Source organism: Amia ocellicauda, chromosome 23 (genome assembly GCF_036373705.1).
Source record: "Amia ocellicauda isolate fAmiCal2 chromosome 23, fAmiCal2.hap1, whole genome shotgun sequence".
NCBI classification, from domain to species: domain Eukaryota; kingdom Metazoa; phylum Chordata; class Actinopteri; order Amiiformes; family Amiidae; genus Amia; species Amia ocellicauda.
The window spans coordinates 8,295,403-8,318,691 of record NC_089872.1 but is presented as its reverse complement, the minus strand read 5'-3'; the positions used below and the strand labels follow the sequence as shown (position 1 = coordinate 8,318,691).

Genomic DNA, 23,289 nt, shown 5'->3' with positions numbered 1-23,289 from the left:
TTCAGTGCTTTTTATTTTTTCTTCTTTTTCTTCCCAAAACGGATGTAAACAATACCCATTGGTGTAATATGATTTGTGACTCATGGCTTATGCCTAATACTCTAATATTGCATACTTCAATAAACAAACCTGGTCTGATCCTCAACTTCTTTTCCTTAATCTTCTTACTTTCACTGTTTTAATCGACTCATTAGTGTAATTGAAATCAGATGCTTGTTTTGCTCCAAACAAGATGTATCATTAGAGTTGACATAAGAAATAAAGTCAACAGCATAAAAAGAGGGAGGAGTCCAAGCAAGGAGGACGTCAGAATATTGTACCCTCAAATAAATAAGGCCTACATTTAAGCAAGAAGCTGACACTCAAAAGGGCTTGAATCTCAAATGGTTAAAGCCCAGACAACCCTGTTCTGAACCTCAGCCTTAGACGCAAGCCGCGCCCCTCTTTCCTGTATGTTCCTCTCGTGAGAAGAAAGGGCTGCAGCTGAGAGCGGCCTCCGGGAGGATTGGCATCGAGAGTGGGGTGAGCAGGAAAGGTGAAGGAAGACGACTTTGTGTGGTGTATGGTATTTCTATGTTAAGGTCTCCACATTTGGGGAAAAAAACTAAAACACATTTCCTTTGCCTAGTGCCAAAACAAACCACACGTCTGTCTAAAGTCTATGCAGAAATTCGCAATGGTGACGGACAGCCCGAGCACAGATTTGTATTTATACCTGCAATAAATTACAGTTCAGGAGATCAGGGAGTGTTTTAGTGGTCTTCCTTTCATCGCACGCATGTTGGTAACGTTTACCTTTTGGTACAAAGTACAGTGCACTTTGTAGAACTGAGGGGTTGTGAATTTCAATGTCATCCTGTATTCTTTAATGCCCAGAAGGTGCTTTTGACTTGTGGTTTCCAAACGCCCATAGCTAGAAGAGCCCTTTTCAAGCCCACCCTTTCAAACACGATCTTCCTAGTTTAAACTGGCGTGATTAATTTAAATATTAATTTTGATGCTGACCTTAAAATCAGTGCTGCTTGGTTAGTACATCCACAGTTTCTGTTAGTGAGATCAAGTCTGGTTATTGACTTGCCTGTATTGGTGTGATTGTAGCCATATGTAAGCTTTTTTTTTTTTGTGTGTGTGTGTGTTGTGACCCCAATTTTTCAGACCTCCCTCAGGGGTTGAGTACAACCAGTATTTATTTAAAAAGTGTGTTTCTTACTCAAAACAAAAGCAGTGACCAGTGTTTCTCCTGCCCCATGCAGAAGCCGAATTTTAAACCAATTACTACACAGACTTTGGTTTGACAAGTAGTGAGAGAGTTCAATAAAGTGGTCTGTCTATAACTACCTTCAACTACATAATTACAGAACCTTTTCAACTAGTATGCACGATACTTAATTTATTTGATACACAAATTTGCCATGCGATCATTGTTTTCAAATAAATTTGGTTACAATATCATTTAGAACACTTGGAAAAAAAGCACAGAAAAAAAATCCGGAAAATACTTTCATGCTGGCAGCAATGTGACGTTCCTTCCAACTAATAACAAATGCCTGAGATCAAATTGGCAAACTTATTAAGTAACAGATTTCATGTTCATACTGCTTTTCAGGAATTCACAGCAGGCTGAGCGAGAAGAATAAAAGACTTAACGGCTGGATTAAAATTTTTGCCTTTCAACCCAATCCCGGTGTTACATGTGGTGCGTGACCCTGTTTTGAGTTTATGGAAAAAGGGGGGAATAAAACAGGACTTGTAAACTATCTGTATCTTTGTTCGTTTTAGTTGATGGACTGGAGAAGGCGTCCCTTGCAAATCCTGACGTGGTTGTTTCTGGGACCCAGACTCCTCCTCTGAAACAGAAAGGCAAGCTCTCCTCGTTGGGGAAGATCTTCAAGCCTTGGAAGTGGCGCAAGAAGAAAACCAGCGATAAGTTTCAAGACCTCTCAAAAGGTAACTCCTGGCCCTGCAAATATTTAATGCAATCTTATTCTCATTTAAGCATCTGGTGATGTCTATGGGTTCCAGACTTCAGGCAGTCATTGACTGCAAAGGATTTGTATTGAAACTCACAATTTAATTAATGATTATGTTAGTTTGTCCAATTACTTTTGAGCCCCTAGAATTGGGGGGAACGCATCTAAAAATGGGTGTAAATCCTACATCGTTCACCCAATTTGGATGTAACTACCCTCAAATTAAAGATGACAGTCTACACTTAAACCACATCTTAATTGTTTCCTATCAAATCCATTGTGGTGGCGTACAAAGCCAAAATGATGACAATTCTGTCACTGTCCAAATATTTATGGACCTCACTGTATGTGAAGTGATTAGATAACCTGAAATAAAAATAAACAACTTCCCTTGGCCCTTTTGAAAATCATGCCGAATGTCTACGGCACAACACTAAACACAAAACAAAAGAGACAAACACAACAGTAGCTGGGTGTTGCCTTTGTGGGACAGGCATGGACTGACACAGAAACAAAGATTGATTAGTCACCTACAGTGAGGGAAAAAAGTATTTGATCCCCTGCTGATTTTGTATGTTTGCCCACTGACAAAGAAATGATCAGTCTATAATTGTAATGGTAGGTGTATTTTAACAGTGAAAGACAGAATAACAACATCAAAAATCCAGAAAAACGCATTTCAAAAAAGTTATACATTGATTTGCATGTTAATGAGGGAAAGTATTTGACCCCTTCGACTTAGTACTTGGTGGCAAAACCCTTGTTGGCAATCAGAGGTCAGACATTTCTTGTAGTTGGCCACCAGGTTTGCACACATCTCAGGAGGGATTTTGTCCCACTCCTCTTTGCAGATCCTCTCCAAGTCATTAAGGTTTCGAGGCTGACGTTTGGCAACTCGAACCTTCAGCTCCCTCCACAGATTTTCTGTGGGATTAAGGTCTGGAGACTGGCTAGGCCACTCCAGGACCTTAATGTGCTTCTTCTTGAGCCACTCCTTTGTTGTCTTGGCTGTGTGTTTTGGGTCATTGTCATGCTGGAATACCCATCCACGACCCATTTTCAATGCCCTGGCTGAGGGAAGGAGGTTCTCACCAAGATTTGACAGTACATGGCCCCGTCCATCGTCCCTTTGATTCGGGTGCAGTTTTCCTGTCCCCTTAGCAGAAAAACACCCCCAAAGCATAATGTTTCCACCTCCATGTTTGACGGTGGGGATGGTGTTCTTGGGGTCATTCCTCCTCCTCCAAACACGGCGAGTTGAGTTGATGCCAAAGAGCTCGATTTTGGTCTCATCTGACCACAACACTTTCACCCAGTTCTCCTCTGAATCATTCAGATGTTCATTGGGAAACTTCAGACGGGCCTGTACATGCGCTTTCTTGAGCAGGGGGACCTTGCGGGCGCTGCAGGATTTCAGTCCTTCACGGCGTAGTGTGTTACCAATTGTTTTCTTGGTGACTATGGTCCCAGCTGCCTTGAGATCATTAACAAGATCCTCCCGTGTAGTTCTGGGCTGATTCCTCACCGTTCTCATGATCATTGAAACTCTACGAGGTGAGATCTTGCATGGAGCCCCAGACCGAGGGAGACTCACAGTTATTTTGTGTTTCTTCCATTTGCCAATAATCGCACCAACTGTTGTCACCTTCTCACCAAGCTGCTTGGCGATGGTCTTGTAGCCCATTCCAGCCTTGTGTAGGTCTACAATCTTGTCCCTGACATCCTTGGACAGCTCTTTGGTCTTGGCCATGGTGGAGAGTTTGGAATCTGATTGATTGATTGCTTCTGTGGACAGGTGTCTTTTATACAGGTAACGAGCTGAGATTAGGAGCACTCCCTTTAAGAGAGTGCTCCTAATCTCAGCTCGTTACCTGTATAAAAGACACCTGGGAGCCAGAAATCTTGCTGATTGATAGGGGATCAAATACTTATTTCCCTCATTAACATGCAAATCAATTTATAACTTTTTTGAAATGCGTTTTTCTGGATTTTTTTTGTTGTTATTCTGTCTCTCACTGTTAAAATACACCTACCATTAAAATTATAGACTGATCATTTATTTGTCAGTGGGCAAACGTACGCAATCAGCAGGGGAAATACTTTTTTTCCTCACTGTAGATAGATGCTTCCTTCTCTACAGCCCCATTGTCTTTCCCACATACTCTGTTGTGAGAGGTGCTGTTTAGGGCAACAAACTGCTGGTTGTTAGTTAAATGAGTTCCCTTCGTTACCAGAGGGATGTTTGATTTAAAGTAGCACAAGAATCAAAGGTCACATTAAAAACCATCATTATGTAAATCAGAGGTAGAGAACTGAGGCGGGACATGAATGCGGAGCATTGTTGTGAAGTATTTCACGTTTGCTGTCAACGTGCCCCTCATTGACAGTGGACAATGCGTTAGATTAATCTTTTTGTTGTAACACAAATACGACTCAATACTTTTATGCAAAATAGGTGATGTATTTATCCAGGCATCATGCCTTTAATTTTACATTCTGTTTCTCAGATTAATTATATGTTAAGATGGGGTTGTCACAGTAAATGCACTTTTCCATCGGGATGACTCACTTCCCAACACAAAGAGGAGACTTTCTGCGTTCACCAAAAAGCTGTTGAAGGTTGGGGGGGATGTTTGTAGAATACAGGTCCATAATATCCTCTGGTTAAGCCTGAAACCAGTGACAGATGTGCTTGCCACCTACACACTGGGGATGTTTTTAGAATCCACACAAAAGGCGTGTTGAGCTGAGACAAATGCAAATCTTCACCATTGCTTCTTTAAACAGCTGCAGTTATTTTTTCCCTGCAACAGTCATTGGTGACAATAAAAAGTACTGAATGCTTTAGTATATCAAACTGTCACTGTTTCACCTCTTTCAGGTTTTTCTCTCTCTTGCAGATAGAATCCGATTTGTCATTTTTCTCTGACAGTTTTCCATCCCTTCCATAAATTGTGAGTTTGAGTCAAATCAAAGCACTATGCATCTTTCTTGACAATATGTTTGGGTTTGTGCTCAAAACAGGTTCAGAGAACGAAATATCTGAAGTTTGACATTTCCCCCCCAAGTGGCATTTAAATATAATAGTCACACAGATAAACTGATGGTCAAAGTCGCCTTTGTGTGTTTTTGAAGTTCAAGAAAAGTCGACTTCCCTTCTCGGAGAATGTAATTTTAGATTTTCTTCAGATTTAATTCCCCTACCCCCCCCCCCCCCCCCCCGTGTCTGCTGAGCAATATGGTTTCAGGCTTGTCATGTGCACAGTGGCTTGAAGCAGGTTTGTGGTTTGAAGGCTTGGTCAAGACACGTTTTTTGTCGGTCATTCTATTATTAATGCAGCCAATTGGCTTTGTTTTGCAGTTCAAGAAAGGTTGCAGCCACGTTAAAGCTACTGCACGAGGCCCACTGCATGTGCTTTTGAGTGTGAAGACGTTCGAAACAAAAACAGAGATCCCTAATAAACATATCCTATATTAACCCCTCCCGACACCTCGTCACTGTTCCATGAGAGAAGTGGTGTACGCCAGTGTGCTCGCAGTGACTGAAGCGGTGATCATTTGATCAGAGTAGACACATTTATCAAACACAGCGAGGAAAAGCCAAGCAGGAATGATACATTTTAATAACCCCTTTTACCCTTTAACACCATAGTTTAGATTTTACTAAACACCGTATATCAGTGTATGGATTCTAATCTCTACAGACCGTTGTGTTTGAATATCTTGGAAATTTGTCCAAGCCCTTGTCTGCAGTCTGGCTCCATCAAAAATGAGCTGGGTAAGGCCCTTACTAGACACTTATTTACTACTCCATGCTACTAGAGCCTTTCTAACTTACTAAGGGTTTAAGTCAGTTGTCCCTAGAGGTCTCCCAGCTCTAGTAGCATGGATTGTTATCTTCTCTTGAGCTTATTGTAAAGCCCACCTTATACTGGTCACCAGCAGTGTGGATGGGGAATGAACTAGCCTCCGTATGACATCGTCTGACTTTTTTCTCTTCTCCTCTTTTCTGTGTTAGTGTTGGAGAGGAAGATCTCCACAAGACAAAGCCGTGAAGAACTGATACGAAAAGGGGTTCTAATCCCGGATCAAGGTGAGTTTCCTTCAGCGTAGAGGGTTGTAACCTTGCAACCTTCTCCCCCCCCCTGTGATCAGCAGCTGATAGGTCTATTGAAAAGGTAATTTCCTTGCATCACCAGAATTGTATGGGACTTACTTCAGAGATGAGAACAGTTTCAGCTAAAGAGCAAAATAACCATGCTCAGCTCTTATTGACCAAAAAACGTGCTGTATAGTCCATTATAAAAAATCTAAATTCGCCTGCTGTTTGCCTTGTATAGTAAATGTGTGAGTATGCTGTCTTTTTGGGGTAATAAAACCAGCACATCTTTGAGTAAACGGATCTGACATTGTACCTTCCTACAACAATTTGCAAGACCGTTTGAGTTTCCTTTACCTTCCCCGACATCTCTTTGTTGCATGTGCTAGCGGGTGTTTGTTTTCCATTAAAGATATTTTTTTACAACCTTATTAAAACTAGTTGGTTCTGGGAACCCTGTGTGGGTCAACTGGTCAAAGCCTTCATTCAAAAAGTAGTGGACGACCTGTTTCAGAGGAGGTGTGTGTGTAGTCCTCTACAGCTGGCTGTTGTGGGAGCGAGTTACACAAGTGGTTTAGTTTTTCCTGACCGCCTGGGATTCGGTGGCAGGATGCTTGGTCTCTGGTGCCGTGCGAGCCAGGCCTGCAAAATGCATCTCCGTGAAATTAGGACACGCTGCGCTGATGTCAGTGGAGTTGGGAGGCTTGGCAGTGTTCTCAATGACACAGTGCCCTTATTGTGTCCTCGGTGGACAAGAGTGGAAGAGAGAAGCACAGCTCTGAGGGAGCACTTTTCTCTGGATTATTGAGTTTTCCTGCGGCTCCTTGTAGGCTGTCAGGATTTGATTAATCTTCTACTAAAAATTGCCTCCCCAGAATAGGGTCCCTGCTGATTTGGGCCTTGTGACTGAACTGAAGAATCCAGATCACGGCATTATTGGAATATTTGCAACCGATTCGAGCCGTGTTCAGTTATTCTTTGTTTGTCGGCCGTGGAATGTTTTTCACCATAAGCCTGAGTGGATTATAATTACAGATAACTAATTGAATATGCTTTAAGAGAGGTTATTTTATAGTGGCAAGGCCAGAAAACATTTAGAAACAATAGGTTTATAGACAAGGTAGAGTACCATCCCAAACATGCATCAAATTATGCTGAAATTGTTTTTATTGTGCTTTCATGTTCATGTTGCTATATCATGTTACTTGATATGGAGAGTATATATATATATATATATATATATATATATATAATTTTTTTTTAAGTTACCCTCAGAAATGTATTCATTTACCGCTGAAATATTAAATTTTAGAAATGTATCTGGCTTGCCACTTGAAAACACAAACGCAGAGTTTGACATTTCTTGGAAGTATGTTTTTAGGCCATTATCTTCTCAGGATCTGAAATTCTGCTTTATCAGCGTCTTCCCAAATGGAATGGCTTGAGGAAATGACACGGCTTTAATACTGAAAAGATCCAGTATTTGATGTTTCACTACAGCTGCCATGTTCACATGCTTTATAGACACAGATGAGACAGTGAATTCGGAGACGTCGAATGGACACACAGCTCCTATCAGCATCGAACCGGTGGCAGAGGAGGTCCAGGTCGACATCGAGACTCAAGTTGACTCTGTAACGAAGAATAAACCCTTGGCCTCTGAAGACGCAGAAGACAAGACAGGTAATGCATCTGAGCATGAAGGCACGGTATGAAGTGATAGGATGGTGGAAACCTTAATGCTGAATCTATAGTACCGTCTTGTAAATTGTAAATTAGGTGACCCTACTAATCTTTACAAATGGAAAATGAAGGACAGTTTGGAAAATCATGAGCAAGTGGTAGCATGTTCAAGAGTTGAATGAGATCGGACAACTGAAAATCCAGGAAAACTCTTAAACTTCAATGAGCCTTTACCAGCTGCTAATCTAAAATAGGCAGGATAAATAAATGCCCGGCCACACATGTGACTTTTCAGAAGTTTGGTGTTGAGGAGCATCTCTAATTAGACCAAATTGTGGATCAATGCAAGTGCTACAGTATTTTAGTCTGCATGCTGATGAATTTGGGAAACCACAAATCAAGATGAACATCAACCTTAACACCAAACGTCTGAAAAGTCACGTGTGTTTGATCATGTGTGGCTAGGCTTTTTCTTTTCCCTTCCTATTTTAGATGTGAAGATTCTAAGAAGATTACCCCAAAGCTGATTCCTGGAAGCACAAAACTGTGTCAATAGCTAATTTGTTGTATGGTGTATTTTCATGTGGGTGTATCTCCACAAATGACAAGTGGCGTTCTTATCAGTGTGAACAAAACAATCCACTACTCACTGTCAAACCAAGTGTTTGATTGGAAAGATTTAGCCGAAGGTGCTTTGTGTAAAGGCCCTGTACTGTAGCGTATGCATGCTACCAAAGTCCTCAGTTGGGATTTGGATACACCCAGAAGGAAGTATGTCTAGGAGAGCAAGAGCAAAATCTTGACATGCTGCATCCGTTAATTGTTTACATTTCCAGTGAAAGTGGGGCATATGTGCTGTTGGCTTCATCCTTCTTGGTGGTTCGAAAAATAAATGTCTAGAACAATTGATTAAGTGCACCCAAAGTGACTTCTTTAGAAACAACCTTTGGAAATGAATCCTAATGGACAATTGTTTATCCGAAACAAAGGGGGAACAAATTGGAGTGAGAAGAATCAAAATCTAGACTTTTCTAACCAGCTGGAGAATCTATCTGAATATACTTTTTCTCCCCCTTCTACTCATCTGTTTTTGTCTTTTGTCTTTCTCTCATGTTAAATGTACTCCTAACAAAATCTTAGTGTGTCTAATGCTATTTATAACACACATGCAGGGATCTTTTCTATTTATCCCGATAAGGCCTGGAGAATTACACTTAATATCATTTCAGATATTACAAGAAACCAAATCCCCTCTTCTTAATCCTTTAAAATATAAACGCCCAGCAGAGACTCACAGGCGCTGCCAAAGTTGGCCATCTCTGTGAGTCTGTCAGTCGTTGCTCCTGTGTGCACAGCTCCTAGCCTGCTCCTTTTAGATCAATTAAAGAGCTAACACTGTGTTATGTTGTCTGATGAAGTCCAGAGCTGTTTCTTGGCAAATTCCTGTGTCACCTGACTCCTTCAGAAGTGAATCGTACTGTCTCAGAGGTCACTGGATTTCAGTTTCCATTTCAAAGACTTGGCACTGAGTGGATATAATGTTTTTCAAATGCTTCTGGGAACATTTCAAAACACTTACTTATTTTGAATTGGGTCCTGCGCTCTCCCTTCAATTGAGTTTGTGTAAGTGAGAGGCAGTGCGTTTTTTTTTTTTTTTTTTAGTTTTGCCCAAAACCTTGGAGATATGTACCGATCCTTCCATTATTGTGGGACCAGTAAGGAAACTCCTTTGCAGATATTCTGTATTAATCCGTAGACTGTGTTCCCACAGTGTCAACTTGCATATTTCGAATATGCCGTCTTTCAGGTCGTGTATAAACCATGGGTGTCCTTCTTAGACATGGGTAACTTGAGTGTATTTCTCCTAAACAAAGCACTAAAAACCGTCGGCACTCATGCCATTTCCAGCTCCAACACCAAATCCCACTTAATTAAAATCTCCTATTTGCACAAAAGCCAAGAATTTTCATTTTGAAACGTATGACCCGCTACTAGTTACAGGAAATGCTACTATGTGTAACCGTTAGACTTGCATATTTAAAATTAGTCTTGACATGATTTGTTTTTTTTGTCCTTCTTAGGGCCTGGTTTCAATTTGAAATGTCTGTCACACCATTATTTGCATAATACAGACACATTGCTAAATGTCAATGTTTTCAGACAGGCTTTTTCCTTCTTTATAAAGTAAATTTACAGTCAAGTAGTGGATTTGTTGGTTTGACCAGGACCTTCATTGTAATGCCAATACTATATAAGTTCTACAACTACTGACTGTCTACTGAAGGACAGTCCTGTAGCCATCAGCCTTAATCTAGTTACTGTAGTGTTCTCAAGGTCTTAGACAGAGATTGTAGTTTTAACCATTTGTGCTTTACATTGAAATAATAAATTGAGCTTTCATGTTTTATGTATTATATATTCTGTGAAGAGATGCCAGTCATGTTTTGGGGTTATTTTTGTAGGCATCTATGTGGAACTGGAAACGGAATAATAAAATCCCATCTGGTGTCCAATTTAAAACCTGGCTTGGTATAGGCATTCGTAAATGAAGATGTACACGATTCAATGACACCGGTGATCCTAATTTGAACCTGAATTAACATTCTGTGGATAGACACCTGAGGGGGGTGGGGGGGAATGTCCAGAGGTAAAGACCATACGTCTCAAATTGAGTCACACGGCAATGAGAGAGCATTGGAAAAATTAAAGATACACCATGAACTCGACGTGCCACACCTGCCACTGACACCAAGACAGAGTTGCTCATTTGCTGGGTGCGTTGGTGGCATTGTTGAGAAAATACAAAAGTCTGGAAATGACTCAAATGCCAATCGTTGGCCCATCTGCTTTCTGTGTGGTTGGAAGCGGGGAGATAAAATGAGGCTGACGATATGAGGATTGCATAACCCCATATGTGGCACTCGATATTGGAATACCAATAAACAGACTTACACCCAGCCCCCTTTTGTGTGTGGTGTGATTGAGCCTTTCAGAGCTGTTGCTTTGGTATTTTCCCTTCTAATCCCAGGGAGGCCTCTGCTCCCCTTTGTTCCTGTAGAGAGGACTAACAACAGGCCAGTCCCAAAGGTGAACCCGTCCCGAGCCCGGGAGCTGCCTGCTAAAAACTCCCAGGCTCCTTCCAAAACTCCCAGCGGGGCCACTTCCACGGGAGCCAGGAAAGAGGGGACGGCTGGGAAAAAATTGCCCAAAAGTTCTAGTAAGCAGCCACCCACCCCACCTTCCAAACAAACGTCTCGAACCAATAATCGTGTGAACGGTGAGTATGACGGACTGTGGCTGCTGCCTTTCTTGCATGACTAGACCTGCATGCAGCAAAGCTCCACCACTCAAATGGGAGTGTAGCAGGCGATTGATGCAGAGAGAAATTATATTTCCAAAGAACAAATTTGAGTGACCAGTAGTTCTTGATGTCTCTTCCTGCCCAAAGGTGGTGTTATTGGTATAGTACCTCATTAAGCATGATTAGTAAGTGGATACAGTGTAAAGGTGAATTTCTTTCATGGTAAGAGTTCTTGGTAGAATACCACATCTCCCTGAGAGGAATTATTCTAGGTCTCGTATGAAGTTCCCTCTATGAAGATGAGAAATGGGCACAGTGTTCTGTTGCTGGGAAAGCTCATAGGCTAAGCACCTTTGTTTTAACCTGTGCAAAATGACCTTTGTGGTGGACTCCAATTAACCTGCATGAAGTGTTGTGGCAAATGTGTGTGAAAAGTGTGTAACAAGACCTGTAAACTACTGCATCCTGTGATGCTGGGAATGTACAGTGCCTATGGGAAGTATTTACCCTCCCTTGGATGTTGAGATACAACATGAAATCTCCATGCTTTTTTCTTCTGATTTACCCAACAAAGTGGTGAAAAGGTGTGTGTAGGGGGGAGAAAACTAATCGATTTAAGAATGAAAAGCCATCATTACATAAGTATTCACCCCCTTTGCTGTGACACTCCTAAATAAGCTCAGGTGTGACCAATTGCCTTCAGAATTCACTCAGTAAGTTCATCGCAGTCCACCTGCTGTGCAGCATAGATGGTTTACATGATCTCAGACTGAATTTGGTCATTAAGAAGTGGATAGTATACTGCACCACCCAGAATCTGTTTAGAGCAGGCCATTAGTAGAAGCACCAAGAAGCTACCCTGTCTATTTCCATTACATCCCAGAGATGTTTTATGGGGTAAAGGTCAGGACTTTGTGGCTATGTAGTGCTGTTCTCCTTGAACCACGGTGCCACACTCCCAGCTTTGAGGGATGCTGTTATGATACTGGTGGAAATATCAGCCCTCGCCTTAACACTCCATTGCCATTGACCGCTTACTCTTGTCCAGAAAATGGATGCTGCCCTTCAGGGCTTTTCACACGGTGTATATCCTTGTCTTGAGTGTATGATGACCCTTTTCTTACTTAAAAGCCCATGAATGCATGGCCAGTTTTAGTGTGCACACGGCACTTTTTGACCCAGACCAACAACCTTTTCAAGGAGGCCTTTAATACATCAGCTGTTTCCTAATTATAAGTTATTTAGAAATGTGAGGCTGGTTATTTTGCCTTCATAGAAGCTGCAAGTGAGAGAGGTACCGGAAATGTACCGTGAAAGTGAAATGGATACGTTTGTTTTTTTACATTTTATTTTATGTATATGTGTGTGCAGATCTACACTCACCTAAAGGATTATTAGGAACACCTGTTCAATTTCTCATTAATGCAATTATCTAATCAACCAATCACATGGCAGTTGCTTCAATGCATTTAGGGGTGTGGTCCTGGTCAAGACAATCTCCTGAACTCCAAACTGAATGTCTGAATGGGAAAGAAAGGTGATTTAAGCAATTTTGAGCGTGGCATGGTTGTTGGTGCCAGACGGGCCGCTCTGAGTATTTCACAATCTGCTCAGTTACTGGGATTTTCACGCACAACCATTTCTAGGGTTTACAAAGAATGGTGTGAAAAGGGAAAAACATCCAGTATGCGGCAGTCCTGTGGGAGAAAATGCCTTGTTGATGCTAGAGGTCAGAGGAGAATGGGCCGACTGATTCAAGCTGACAGAAGAGCAACTTTGACTGAAATAACCACTCGTTACAACTGAGGTATGCAGCAAAGCATTTGTGAAGCCACAACACGTACAACCTTGAGGCGGATGGGCTACAACAGCAGAAGACCCCACCGGGTACTACTCATCTCCACTACAAATAGGAAAAAGAGGCTACAGTTTGCACAAGCTCACCAAAATTGGACAGTTGAAGACTGGAAAAATGTTGCCTGGTCTGATGAGTCTCGATTTCTGTTGAGACATTCAGATGGTAGAGTCAGAATTTGGCGTAAACAGAATGAGAACATGGATCCATCATGCCTTGTTACCACTGTGCAGGCTGGTGGTGGTGGTGTAATGGTGTGGGGGATGTTTTCTTGGCACACTTTAGGCCCCTTAGTGTCAATTGGGCATCATTTAAATGCCACAGCCTACCTGAGCATAGTTTCTGACCATGTCCATCCCTTTATGACCACCATGTACCCATCCTCTGATGGCTACTTCCAGCAGGATAATGCACCATGTCACAAAGGTCGAATCATTTCAAATTGGTTTCTTGAACATGACAATGAGTTCACTGTACTAAACTGGCCCCCACAGTCACCAGATCTCAACCCAATAGAGCATCTTTGGGATGTGGTGGAACGGGAGCTTCGTGCCCTGGATGTGCATCCCACAAATCTCCATCAACTGCAAGATGCTATCCTATCAATATGGGCCAACATTTCTAAAGAATGCTTTCAGCACCTTGTTGAATCAATGCCACGTAGAATTAAGGCAGTTCTGAAGGCGAAAGGGGGTCAAACACAGTATTAGTATGGTGTTCCTAATAATCCTTTAGGTGAGTGTATATATACTTTGTGATTTTATTAGTATCATTCCTTTGGGGGATGTCTAACCAAGGTGACCTGCATGGGTTGCAGTTCTGAAAAAGTGTTGAATGTTCAAGTACGGATCTGCAGTAAAATGGCATTTCAGCTTTGCAGAGCAGTACGACAACCAGTAGAGATGAGGTAGAGTAGAATATACAATCTACAAAGCCAGTATTTGGACTTATCTAGGAGATATTCGTGGCAGAGACCAGTTATGTGTTTTAGTCATGATTTGAGAGTTGTTGTTCTTTTCCATAACCAGGATCATGGATTTTTAATAATATATTTATTAATTTATCAGGCAGTTAACTTTTGTCATTTATTATAATTTCAGCCAAATCCTCTCACCCTAAAAAATCAGCTGGTGCTTCCAAGCCTTCCTCCCAGTCTTCCCCATATTCCTCTTCCACGCTCCGCTCCAAGAGCCCCAAGGAAGGTGCCGCGGCTAAAACGAGTGGCTCGGACACTCCCAGGGCGGACAAGAAAGCTCAGAAAAGGACCGAGTCCCAGAAGGCCTCTACAGCTAGTCCCCCAAAGACCGCCTCCAACCCGGGCAGCCCTCACACAGAAAACAAGGATGCTGCTGCCAATGAGGAACTACCAGACTTGGAACCCACCCCCCGCTCGCAAGAAAAGCCTGCCCAGGATTTGACATTAATCCCGGCTGGGCCTGAATCCCAGACCTCCCCTGAAGGGTCTCCAGAACCCAGTAAGGAGGCGCTCACGGGCCAGACGGCCATCTGTGAGAACCTTTCAACAGAGCTTCCATCTCAGTACGGCTCAGGCCCTGGCGATGGCATTCCGGCTGTACAGGGAAAGGATGACGCCAGTGGCTCTCGGTCGGAGGCCGCGGACACCCCTTCCCAGCCCGTCTCTAGGTGAGTGCTTTCTCATGAGCCTTCTTTTTTCTCTTGTACTATAATCCAAACCAGCAGGTTTTATCAGTCCCCCTTAACCCTTTCAACTCCAAATGTAAAGCCTCATTGATCAAAAAAAGAGAAATCGTGTCGATTTATGCCATGATTTAGAAGTTATAATGTACTTAAGACTCTAGCTGGGGATCAGCCACTTCTCATCTGATGACAAGATCCTTGGCACGGTCAGAGCCTTAAAATAACATCTCTTCTACTTGTTTAGCTGAAGATGTTGCCAATGGAGCGGCTCCAGACTTCTTTTGAGTCTTTGTAGGAGATGATTTTATCCCAAGTTATATGCACTTGCTCTGTGTTCCTTGGTGTTTACAAGGTTATAGCTTCCACATTTGAAGGGCTGCCACGACATGGCTTGGCTCACTACAAATGATTTCACGATGTTCTTACACCTAAATATTCAAACTTAAGGGCAATTCATCCCTCAAGGTCCAGCTTTCCCTTAAATGAACAACTGACTTTACCTAATTAGTCAATAACTTAAGTTCAACTATATTGGATTTGGGCTTTCCTGGACCAAGGCTAGAGGCCATTGCTTTAAAGAGAAGCCTCTGCCCTTCCAGTTGTGTAGTAGCCTGATCCATTTCAGTTTGTCAAGCAGCTAAATCTTACCATTCGCTAACGCCAGGGGCACGCACAGACACTTGGGGATAGATGTACTAAGAGAGAGGGATGTGCATGACAAATGTTTTGACTAAGTAATTCCACAGCTGTTGTCAAGGGCTATTTGAATAGTTTCAACCACCCCCCCATTGAAAATGAGACTAAATTAAATGTGAAATAATGCAATGTGACAATTACTGCAAAGTTCTGAATTTTATTTTACAATACTTGGTTAACACAACAAATTAAACCTGAAATAAACATTAATAAAAATTAGGCATTGTAAAAAATACCTTCCTATTAGTAGACGTATGATAATGACATGACCGCAGCAATAAACATATCCATCAACTCTCACATCTTGTGTTAGACTCTAATTTTGCAAGCAGGTGTTATTTTTTCCAGATATTGTCAGTCTTTTCCATGAATTACAATTTCACATGAACAATAAAGGTTGTGAGACCATTTTTTTTTTAAAGGAACGCTTGCTTAAATACCCTACAATATAGGCGTGTCCCGAAAAAGGAATTGACGTGTGCATGAGAAGGGAATATTTTGCAATTACAGCTGTAACCTGACTGACGAGTGTTTTTCTAAATTATTAATTACATTTTCATTCAATACTAGATTGGCAAATGCCTTAACATTAGCGTCCTTGTGGCAATGTTTTCCGGTCATAGTGAAATACAAAACGTATTAGACTATCTAGCTACTTCATTTATACAATCAACTACTTATTTTTCCCACATCTCTAAACCACACACCACGTATAGACTACTGGTCTATGCTAAATCAAATCGGAAACATACCTGTGCGTTCGAGTTGCAGAAAACCAAAAATGTCTATGTATAGCTAGTTTAATAATGTTTGTTGTGGCCCTCTTCCCCTTCCCTTCACAGACGAAAAATAACAAATCCCACCCTCCCGTCAATCGTCATTACTGCTACATAGAGAACCAATCAAGACCACAGGCTTTAAAATAAAATTAACATATCCTTTTTTGTTGGATTCACTTGTTGATGGTGGCCATTGGTCTCATCTCTAATAAGGAAGGCCAGTCACAATGCAAACATAGCACACGTAATGTCTCTGTAGTGTAGAATATAAAATATGTGGCACTTCTGCTTCTACTCTGCAATTTGCATTAGAGCCGGCAGTATGTAAAAACCAAAAGCAAAAACTGCTTTGCAATTGGAGTCTGATTTGTTTCCCAGTTTCGGTGTCTATTAGTTTGTCCCCGCTTACTGGATTGGTAGGCTGACGCAAGATTATCATAACCATAAAATAATGTAGTAAGCTTCATTTTACTATTATTATTTTTAGATAGCCCCTATGTTGAAATCATTAGTAACTTCCTGATAAATGAATTGACTGACGTAGGTTACTTAGTGCGTGCATCAGTAATTGTTTTGAACAGTTGCAAGATAAGTATCGCATATAAAAACTTCATTCACAATGCTTTTGTGCAATCTGCAGGAATACATTAAATATACCTCTGATTTGTGGAGATTTGAGTCCCAGTGAGGACTTAAAGGATTGGACTATAATAACCCAAAATGGAGATGCATAACAGGTTTTCAGAGGATCCCAACACATTTTGTAAACATAACAGGTTTTCATTCCCTCAGGAAAACTGAAAAACTGATCTCAAAGCAAAGTCAATCAGGCTTGTGTTCTGTATTTCTATCAAGTCCGAGTTTTAAGTTTAAGTGATTTAATCAAAGCAGTGGTACGTGTCTAAAATGGTACGAAATGGTACGTTTGGTATTCTGGAAGTGAATGGGTATTTGTTTTTGTCGACTTTCAAGTAGAAGTTGGCATACTTCAAGAAAGGTCATTGAGAAGTCAACAGTATACTCTTGAAGGAAAAATATTCTGTGCCAGGGACATGAAACTCTGATCATGGGGAGTCACAGTGTCTTTACTGACTGAGTATTTAACCCTGGGCCAGGGTTGCACCTTGTCTAGTATATGCAATACATTATACGGCAAGATCTTATTATGTCTGTCTTGGACATAAAATCAGTGCAGATGGAGGTTTTATGGAAGAAATGAAAGGAAGAGTAAAAATGGGATGGATTACATTTAAAAGAATGGCACAGTAGTGAAAGATAAGTATTTGATCAATACATACTACCAGTGATCACTTGTGGTTCCAAAACTTTGTCACTAAACCCAAAAATGATACAGAAACTGTGGATGATGCAAAGCAGTATGGAAAGATGCAGGCTGGGAATAACAAGACAGGAAAATAAAGAAATGGGACCAAACAAAAGTATATGACATCACTGGAGTCTTAAAATGACAATGGGCCAGATACATCGCAAGAACAGACCAAAGATGGACAAAAGAAACTATTGAATGGATCCCAAGAGATGAAAACAGACCTAGAAGATGACCACGTGAAAGATGAGATGATGAAATCCGAAGCTTTGCTGGTGTGACCTGGGAGAGATTCTGTACATGAATCAAGTTGAAGTTGGCTGAATTCAGTTGTGGCCGGATTAAGCCAAAACGAACCAAAACATGTTGCCAGTGTACATATGCAAAATAATTTACTCTGCCTGGAAAAAGCGAAACCGGAAAAGGCTGAAGGCAGACTTGTGTGTCACTCTCGAAACTGCTCTGCGGGAGCCACGGCGTGTGTGAACTCTGGCCAAGTCTCCGAGTGCTGGAAAACGTTTCTTCTAGGCGTGCAGTCGTCATTAAGGCTGAGGGCGATTCTACACTCTCTTGAAAAGTGTGTGAATGATGGTCCGTCTTCTCTGTGTATCTCTTCTCTCATTGTTTAGATAATGCACTGTATATGTAAAATATATAGATCTCATAATACAAATAAGCTTGGGTTTGATACCTTTCGATTAGTCCCTTTGATTACATTGTAGGGATTTTGAAATTATGCAATATTTGAAGTACTTGATTTAGAATTGCTGAAATTGGCGGGATGGTTATCTAACTTTTAAATTCAGTATTTTCTCTTGTTATTATTGTATTTTGGAACTTTTGATATGAATATGGAATAGGTAATTAATTATCCCTGGAAATTAAATCCACAAATAAATATTCCATTAGCACTGACACACACTGTCACTGTATAGTATTGTTTATTATTTCTACTACTACTACTATGGAGAATCAATTAGTTTTATGTAAGGGAATACATTTCCATAAAATTGTTTTGGCAACAGCGGGATGGTGGTTTATGACAGCTTCCTGTGTGGGCGGCACTGGTGTCAGGAGCCAAGCCCTCTTGTAGAGCTTTGACTGAAATTACTTGTGGGGATTTAGCAGAAGGGAAAAACTGCTGGTACTTGTTGGGTTGTCCTTGAAAAAATTAAGTCTGCAGCCACAATCCAGCACCAATGACTCAACCTGCTGATTAATAAATACACAGTGTCACTACAAGAAAAACAAAATGTCACTGCCAAAGAACATTTTTACAGTAATGCTGCTATCAGACACCACTTGTGTCTTAATCACAGAACTGAAACACATTCATTGTTTCCCGTTCAATCTCAGTTTTGATGTTGTTGAGATTTTCTGATTGTGTCTGTTTTGTTCTTGTTCTTTTGTTCTTCTTTTTTCTTTTTCGTCCAGCAAAGACGTGTGTTGTATACGTTGTTCCTGAACTGTATACTGGAGTAGCTGTTGTCTCTCCTCAGTTCCCCAGGGGAGACTGCAGGCGAGAGCGAGAGCGGGATGGGCAAGAGCCAGGTGTTTATCCCCGAAACGCCCGAGGTGACCATAATCCCAGACAACCACAGGGACTCGCAGGCCAGCGACTCGGACTCGGACGGCCCCATTCTGTACAGGGACGAAGAGGAGGAGGAAGATGAAGATGACGAATACACATCTAGTAGGGACTTTACCATAAGGAAGACCATGCAGATATTTGCCAATTACCAGACAGAACTATAATCTAGTCTACTTACTTCAATCTTTGTTTTGCAATTGTGTAAAAATTAGATTATTGTCTGCCCTATCTTAAGATTTGGGGTTTTCCCAAAAGCGATTTATGAAGTGAAGGAATTTTTCCTTTCTGATGAAGTGTGGAAGTAACGCATTTCAATTCTGGAACACATCCGTGCAGACATTCCAAATAAGTAACAACATTCAAATGTTTAGTTTCTAGTGTTGGCTCATTTAAATATCTCATGAGTCTCAAGAGCATCCAAGAATTATACAATCAAAGGCTGTTTGTCCAGCTGAAAATCACAGATCTAGAAGACATGAATGGTTTAATTGGGTGGGGAACCGAGACCTTGAGGTGCAAAAAAAAACAAGAAATGTCTGCATGGTCCACCTTCTTACAATAGAATAGCAAGTCATCCTACCTAAATGAGGGAATATGTTCATAGTACTGTTTTCTTAGCATCAGGAAACCATGACACCGTTGAAAAATGTTTCTTTTTCACTGTTTGTAGGCATAGCAAGACTTTCTGATCATTGTGTTTGGTGTCACAACAAAGCACCTTCCAGGAAAATGGTTGCTGCTATTTTTGGAAATGAACGTGTGTGTGTGTGTGTGCATATGCGCGTGCGTGTGTTTAGCACATGTACTGCACATGATGCATTCATTGTTGAACTTCTTAGTAAGGTGGTGCTCTGACAACCATTTGTTTTGTATGTACACATCCATTTTTGAGTGATGTCACCTATTAACTCTTTGAAACCTAAAACGCTGTCTCACGTGTGAATCTCTCTGTAAATTGATTTGACTTTATCGGGGCTCTGCATAACGCGCATTCAAACGCTTTGCAGGTTCGCTGGCTAGTAAAATACGCAGGAGGGACACACTGGCAATTAAACTCGGCAACAGGCCAAGTAAAAGGGAGCTGGAAGAGAAGAACATTTTACCTCGAACGTCGGAAGAGGAAAGACAGGAACTGTGGCAGCAAATCGGGACCAAGCTGGTGAGGTAAAGTGTGAAGCGCATCCGTCTGTATGATGCGCATTTCCCATAAGTATCAACTCCTGACTAACCCTGAACTGGAATTTACCCAAGGGTGGCACACAACTGGCCAACTACGATGTCAAATGACAGTAGTTTGGACCTGTTCCTCGTCCCTCTAACTGCTACACAGTGTACATGCAATGCGAAAACAAAACCTTCCCTTATTGGGTTGTCCAAGGCTCAGTGTCATAAATACAGATCAACTCCAGTATCAGATAAGGCCCATGTAAGTTTGAATCAATAGTGCACTTGATTTAAAAAATAAAAATATAAAAAGTGTTAAAAGGTTTAATGTCCTATGCTTGGGAATTCATGTTAACATGTGACGACTGCTACCCAGGGAACCTCATCCTTTCATCTCTCTTCCCTCACAGAATTCGTACAAATCTACAAGTCAGATTCAAAGACTAGATTTCACTTGTGACTTCAAAGGTTATTTTTCTTTTCTTTTTTTGTATAACTTGTGCTTATTAATCAAGCCAAGTGGAAGTCAGGAAAGGGGGGAAAAAAGGAATAAAAAAGCTTTTAAATAAGAGGAAGAGTGCCAAAACGATTTGTAAAACTAATCTGCCGGGTTCACTTCAAAGCTTTGAACTGTGGATTGCAAAATAAATCTACTCTTCATTAAGAAGCGTGCTCAACCTGCCTTAGTTGTAAAAGAAATGGATTGCTATTGTTGTTTTTTGTTTTTATTGGTAGACGGCTGAGCCAGAGACCGACCACAGAAGAGCTGGAGCAGAGAAACATTTTGAAGCGTAAGTACGGTTACAAACTAAATAAACCCAAGTCCCCTGTATAGACTAAGGTTTCTCAGTCTAGTGGTTTCCAGGTCAACATAGCAGCAAAACAAACCTTTCCAGCTGTTTGTTTGGTCCGGTAGACAATGGACTGAAATATTATCTGTTGACAAATTTACCTTGTACCGACTGTGGTCTATTACAATTATCTATAATTTTCAAACTGCAGAAGGAAGAATATCAGTCATTTTCTGATTTCATTAATGCATGTCTACATCCTACTATGTCTGCTTTTCGTATTGACATTTTCAACCCTTAATTAGTCATCATGTTTTTCATCGAGTTTCCATTTACTTGGATTTGTTTTTCTTTCTGCAGTTTTAGACAATGTTTTAAATCAATCTAACCTTTCTTGATCTGGTCTGATGGTTGATGGTGTTTGAATGTGATCTGACATTCTCACATGTTTGAATTGCTAAGTAGCAGAAAGCAGGTTGTGACAATAAAATAACATGCAACTGGGTGCCGGTTTGTAATTTCCGCTTTGTGGGAATGTCGGAATTTTGATTTGGTGGTCTTGACTGTTTTCTTAGCATACAAAGTGAAAGACATAAAAGCCCATCTATCTTCCAGAGCTCTCTTTTGAATGGTTCTCCTCTGATGCAGTCCAGCTAAGAAAGTCCAGACTTTTTTTGCGTAGTTACGTCAAAACAGGACAAAACCGAACGAGCCGTACCGCTCAGCGGACAATGCCGACGTTCCTCTCGCTCTTTGTTGTAGATTCTATGTCATTTCATGCATTATTCATCCTTGCTTTGTTCGGATCATAATCATGATAATAGTAATGAGAGAAAAGCGGATTTCACTGCTGCATTATTTAAAGCAGATGTGCCCAGGCCCCTGGAGATGTGTAATTCAAGATCATGGAGTTGCTTCAAAAAACTAAAGTCAGACCTCGAGTCATTATGCACATGACATCTGTCGCCATTACTGCACGTATTAAATAATGATGTTGTTCTTCTGAGCCCATAAAAAGACACTTGCTAGGTGGAATTTTTATGGATCTTCATGTGATTGGTCGCTAAACTTTGCATGATGAAGTATGTGAAATGTAAGCATCCACGCTTCCGTTTAGATCTGGGATCTTAAATATTCATTATAGTTGAGAGAATGACTGCTGGAATTGTGTTTATTTTTAAAAACTGCCAACAGCAATTCACAGTGTATGAGTAGGGCAAGGATGCCACAGGCCTGTGCGATAGAAGACTGTGCTGGACATGCGTGATGCACATCCATCTCTTTTGTGACGTAAAATGTATTTTTTCTGCTTCTGTCCCAGAGAAAAATGAAGAGGAGGAACACGAGGCCAAACAAGAAATTAAAAGGAGACTTTCTCGAAAGGTATACGTTTTATCAACTTTAATGGGACACCAGACACGGCAATACAGCAGCCAGAACTTCTGCAGGGTGTTATCTATATAAACCTCAATATAACAGTCCTCGGGAGCCAGATACTCTCACCGAGTTATATCGAACTCCCTATGGCCTCGAACATTTTGGTTATTAATAGTCCGCAAATCTTTTTTTATAGAACTAACTCGGTGTAAGCAGGAAATAAATCTGTTCTACAGTGGTTAAAATAGATCTCTCTTTCTTTATAACAATCTAAGGTAATTTGCTGGCCTCTCTATTGGGGCCTCAATTGACACAAACAATCCAAATACACACACGGGAGTCGGTGATTGGCGACTCCAGATACCAGATCCTTGTTTCATCAATGCAGGTCCCCTGAAGAGACGTCTTAACTCTGCTGGCCAAACTGATATGGCACATTATTCTGATTTGTGTTCCTGTTCTACACTCTCAAATTGAAGTCTGTGAAACTGCAGGATCTAGAGCTGCTAGTCTTAATTACTTCACATTATTTGCTTAATATGACATTTTATTTAAGGTGATTTTTATTGTATTTTAAAGCAAAGAATAGTCACATTTATCGATGTCATAATGCTTGCTGAAAAACAAGGCGGCAGCTGATTATTGCTCATTCAGGAAATTACACCTCATGTGCAGCTACGAGTGGCAAGAATGACAGGAAGGTGTCAGTGAGTTTGGATTGCAGACGATTACAGGAATTCATGGGTTTAATAAGGGCCGCATTTTCAGATTGACGGCGCCATCTAGTGGTACATGCAAGGATTAAATAAGTAACCGAACTGTCTTCAAACTGTATGCAGAAAAAGGTGTGGCCACACATGTGTACATAGGCTGTCATGTTCTGGTTTCATTAATACATGTCTACATCCTACTGTCTGCTTCTCATATTGACATTTTCGACCCTCGATTTGTCAGAGTTTCCATTTCCATTTCATTCCAAGCCGTCCTTTTCTGATCC

General features: G+C 41.1%; 1 protein-coding gene across 5 annotated transcripts in view; it reads left to right on the top strand.

Moving 5' to 3' along the window:
• Positions 1-23,289, top strand: part of phactr2 (phosphatase and actin regulator 2) — a 70,670-nt gene that overhangs the window by 44,384 nt on the left and 2,997 nt on the right. For 3 of the 5 annotated variants that reach the window (XM_066696524.1, XM_066696526.1, XM_066696527.1), the window contains exons 2-10: positions 1,780-1,947; positions 5,989-6,063; positions 7,594-7,752; positions 10,781-11,029; positions 14,009-14,552; positions 18,869-19,062; positions 19,968-20,124; positions 20,860-20,915; positions 22,237-22,298. In XM_066696524.1, the coding sequence (XP_066552621.1) occupies positions 1,780-1,947; positions 5,989-6,063; positions 7,594-7,752; positions 10,781-11,029; positions 14,009-14,552; positions 18,869-19,062; positions 19,968-20,124; positions 20,860-20,915; positions 22,237-22,298 (1,664 nt within the window). The remainder of the gene's footprint in view (positions 1-1,779; positions 1,948-5,988; positions 6,064-7,593; positions 7,753-10,780; positions 11,030-14,008; positions 14,553-18,868; positions 19,063-19,967; positions 20,125-20,859; positions 20,916-22,236; positions 22,299-23,289) is intronic. The other 2 variants (XM_066696525.1, XM_066696528.1) reach the window with 2 other exon arrangements.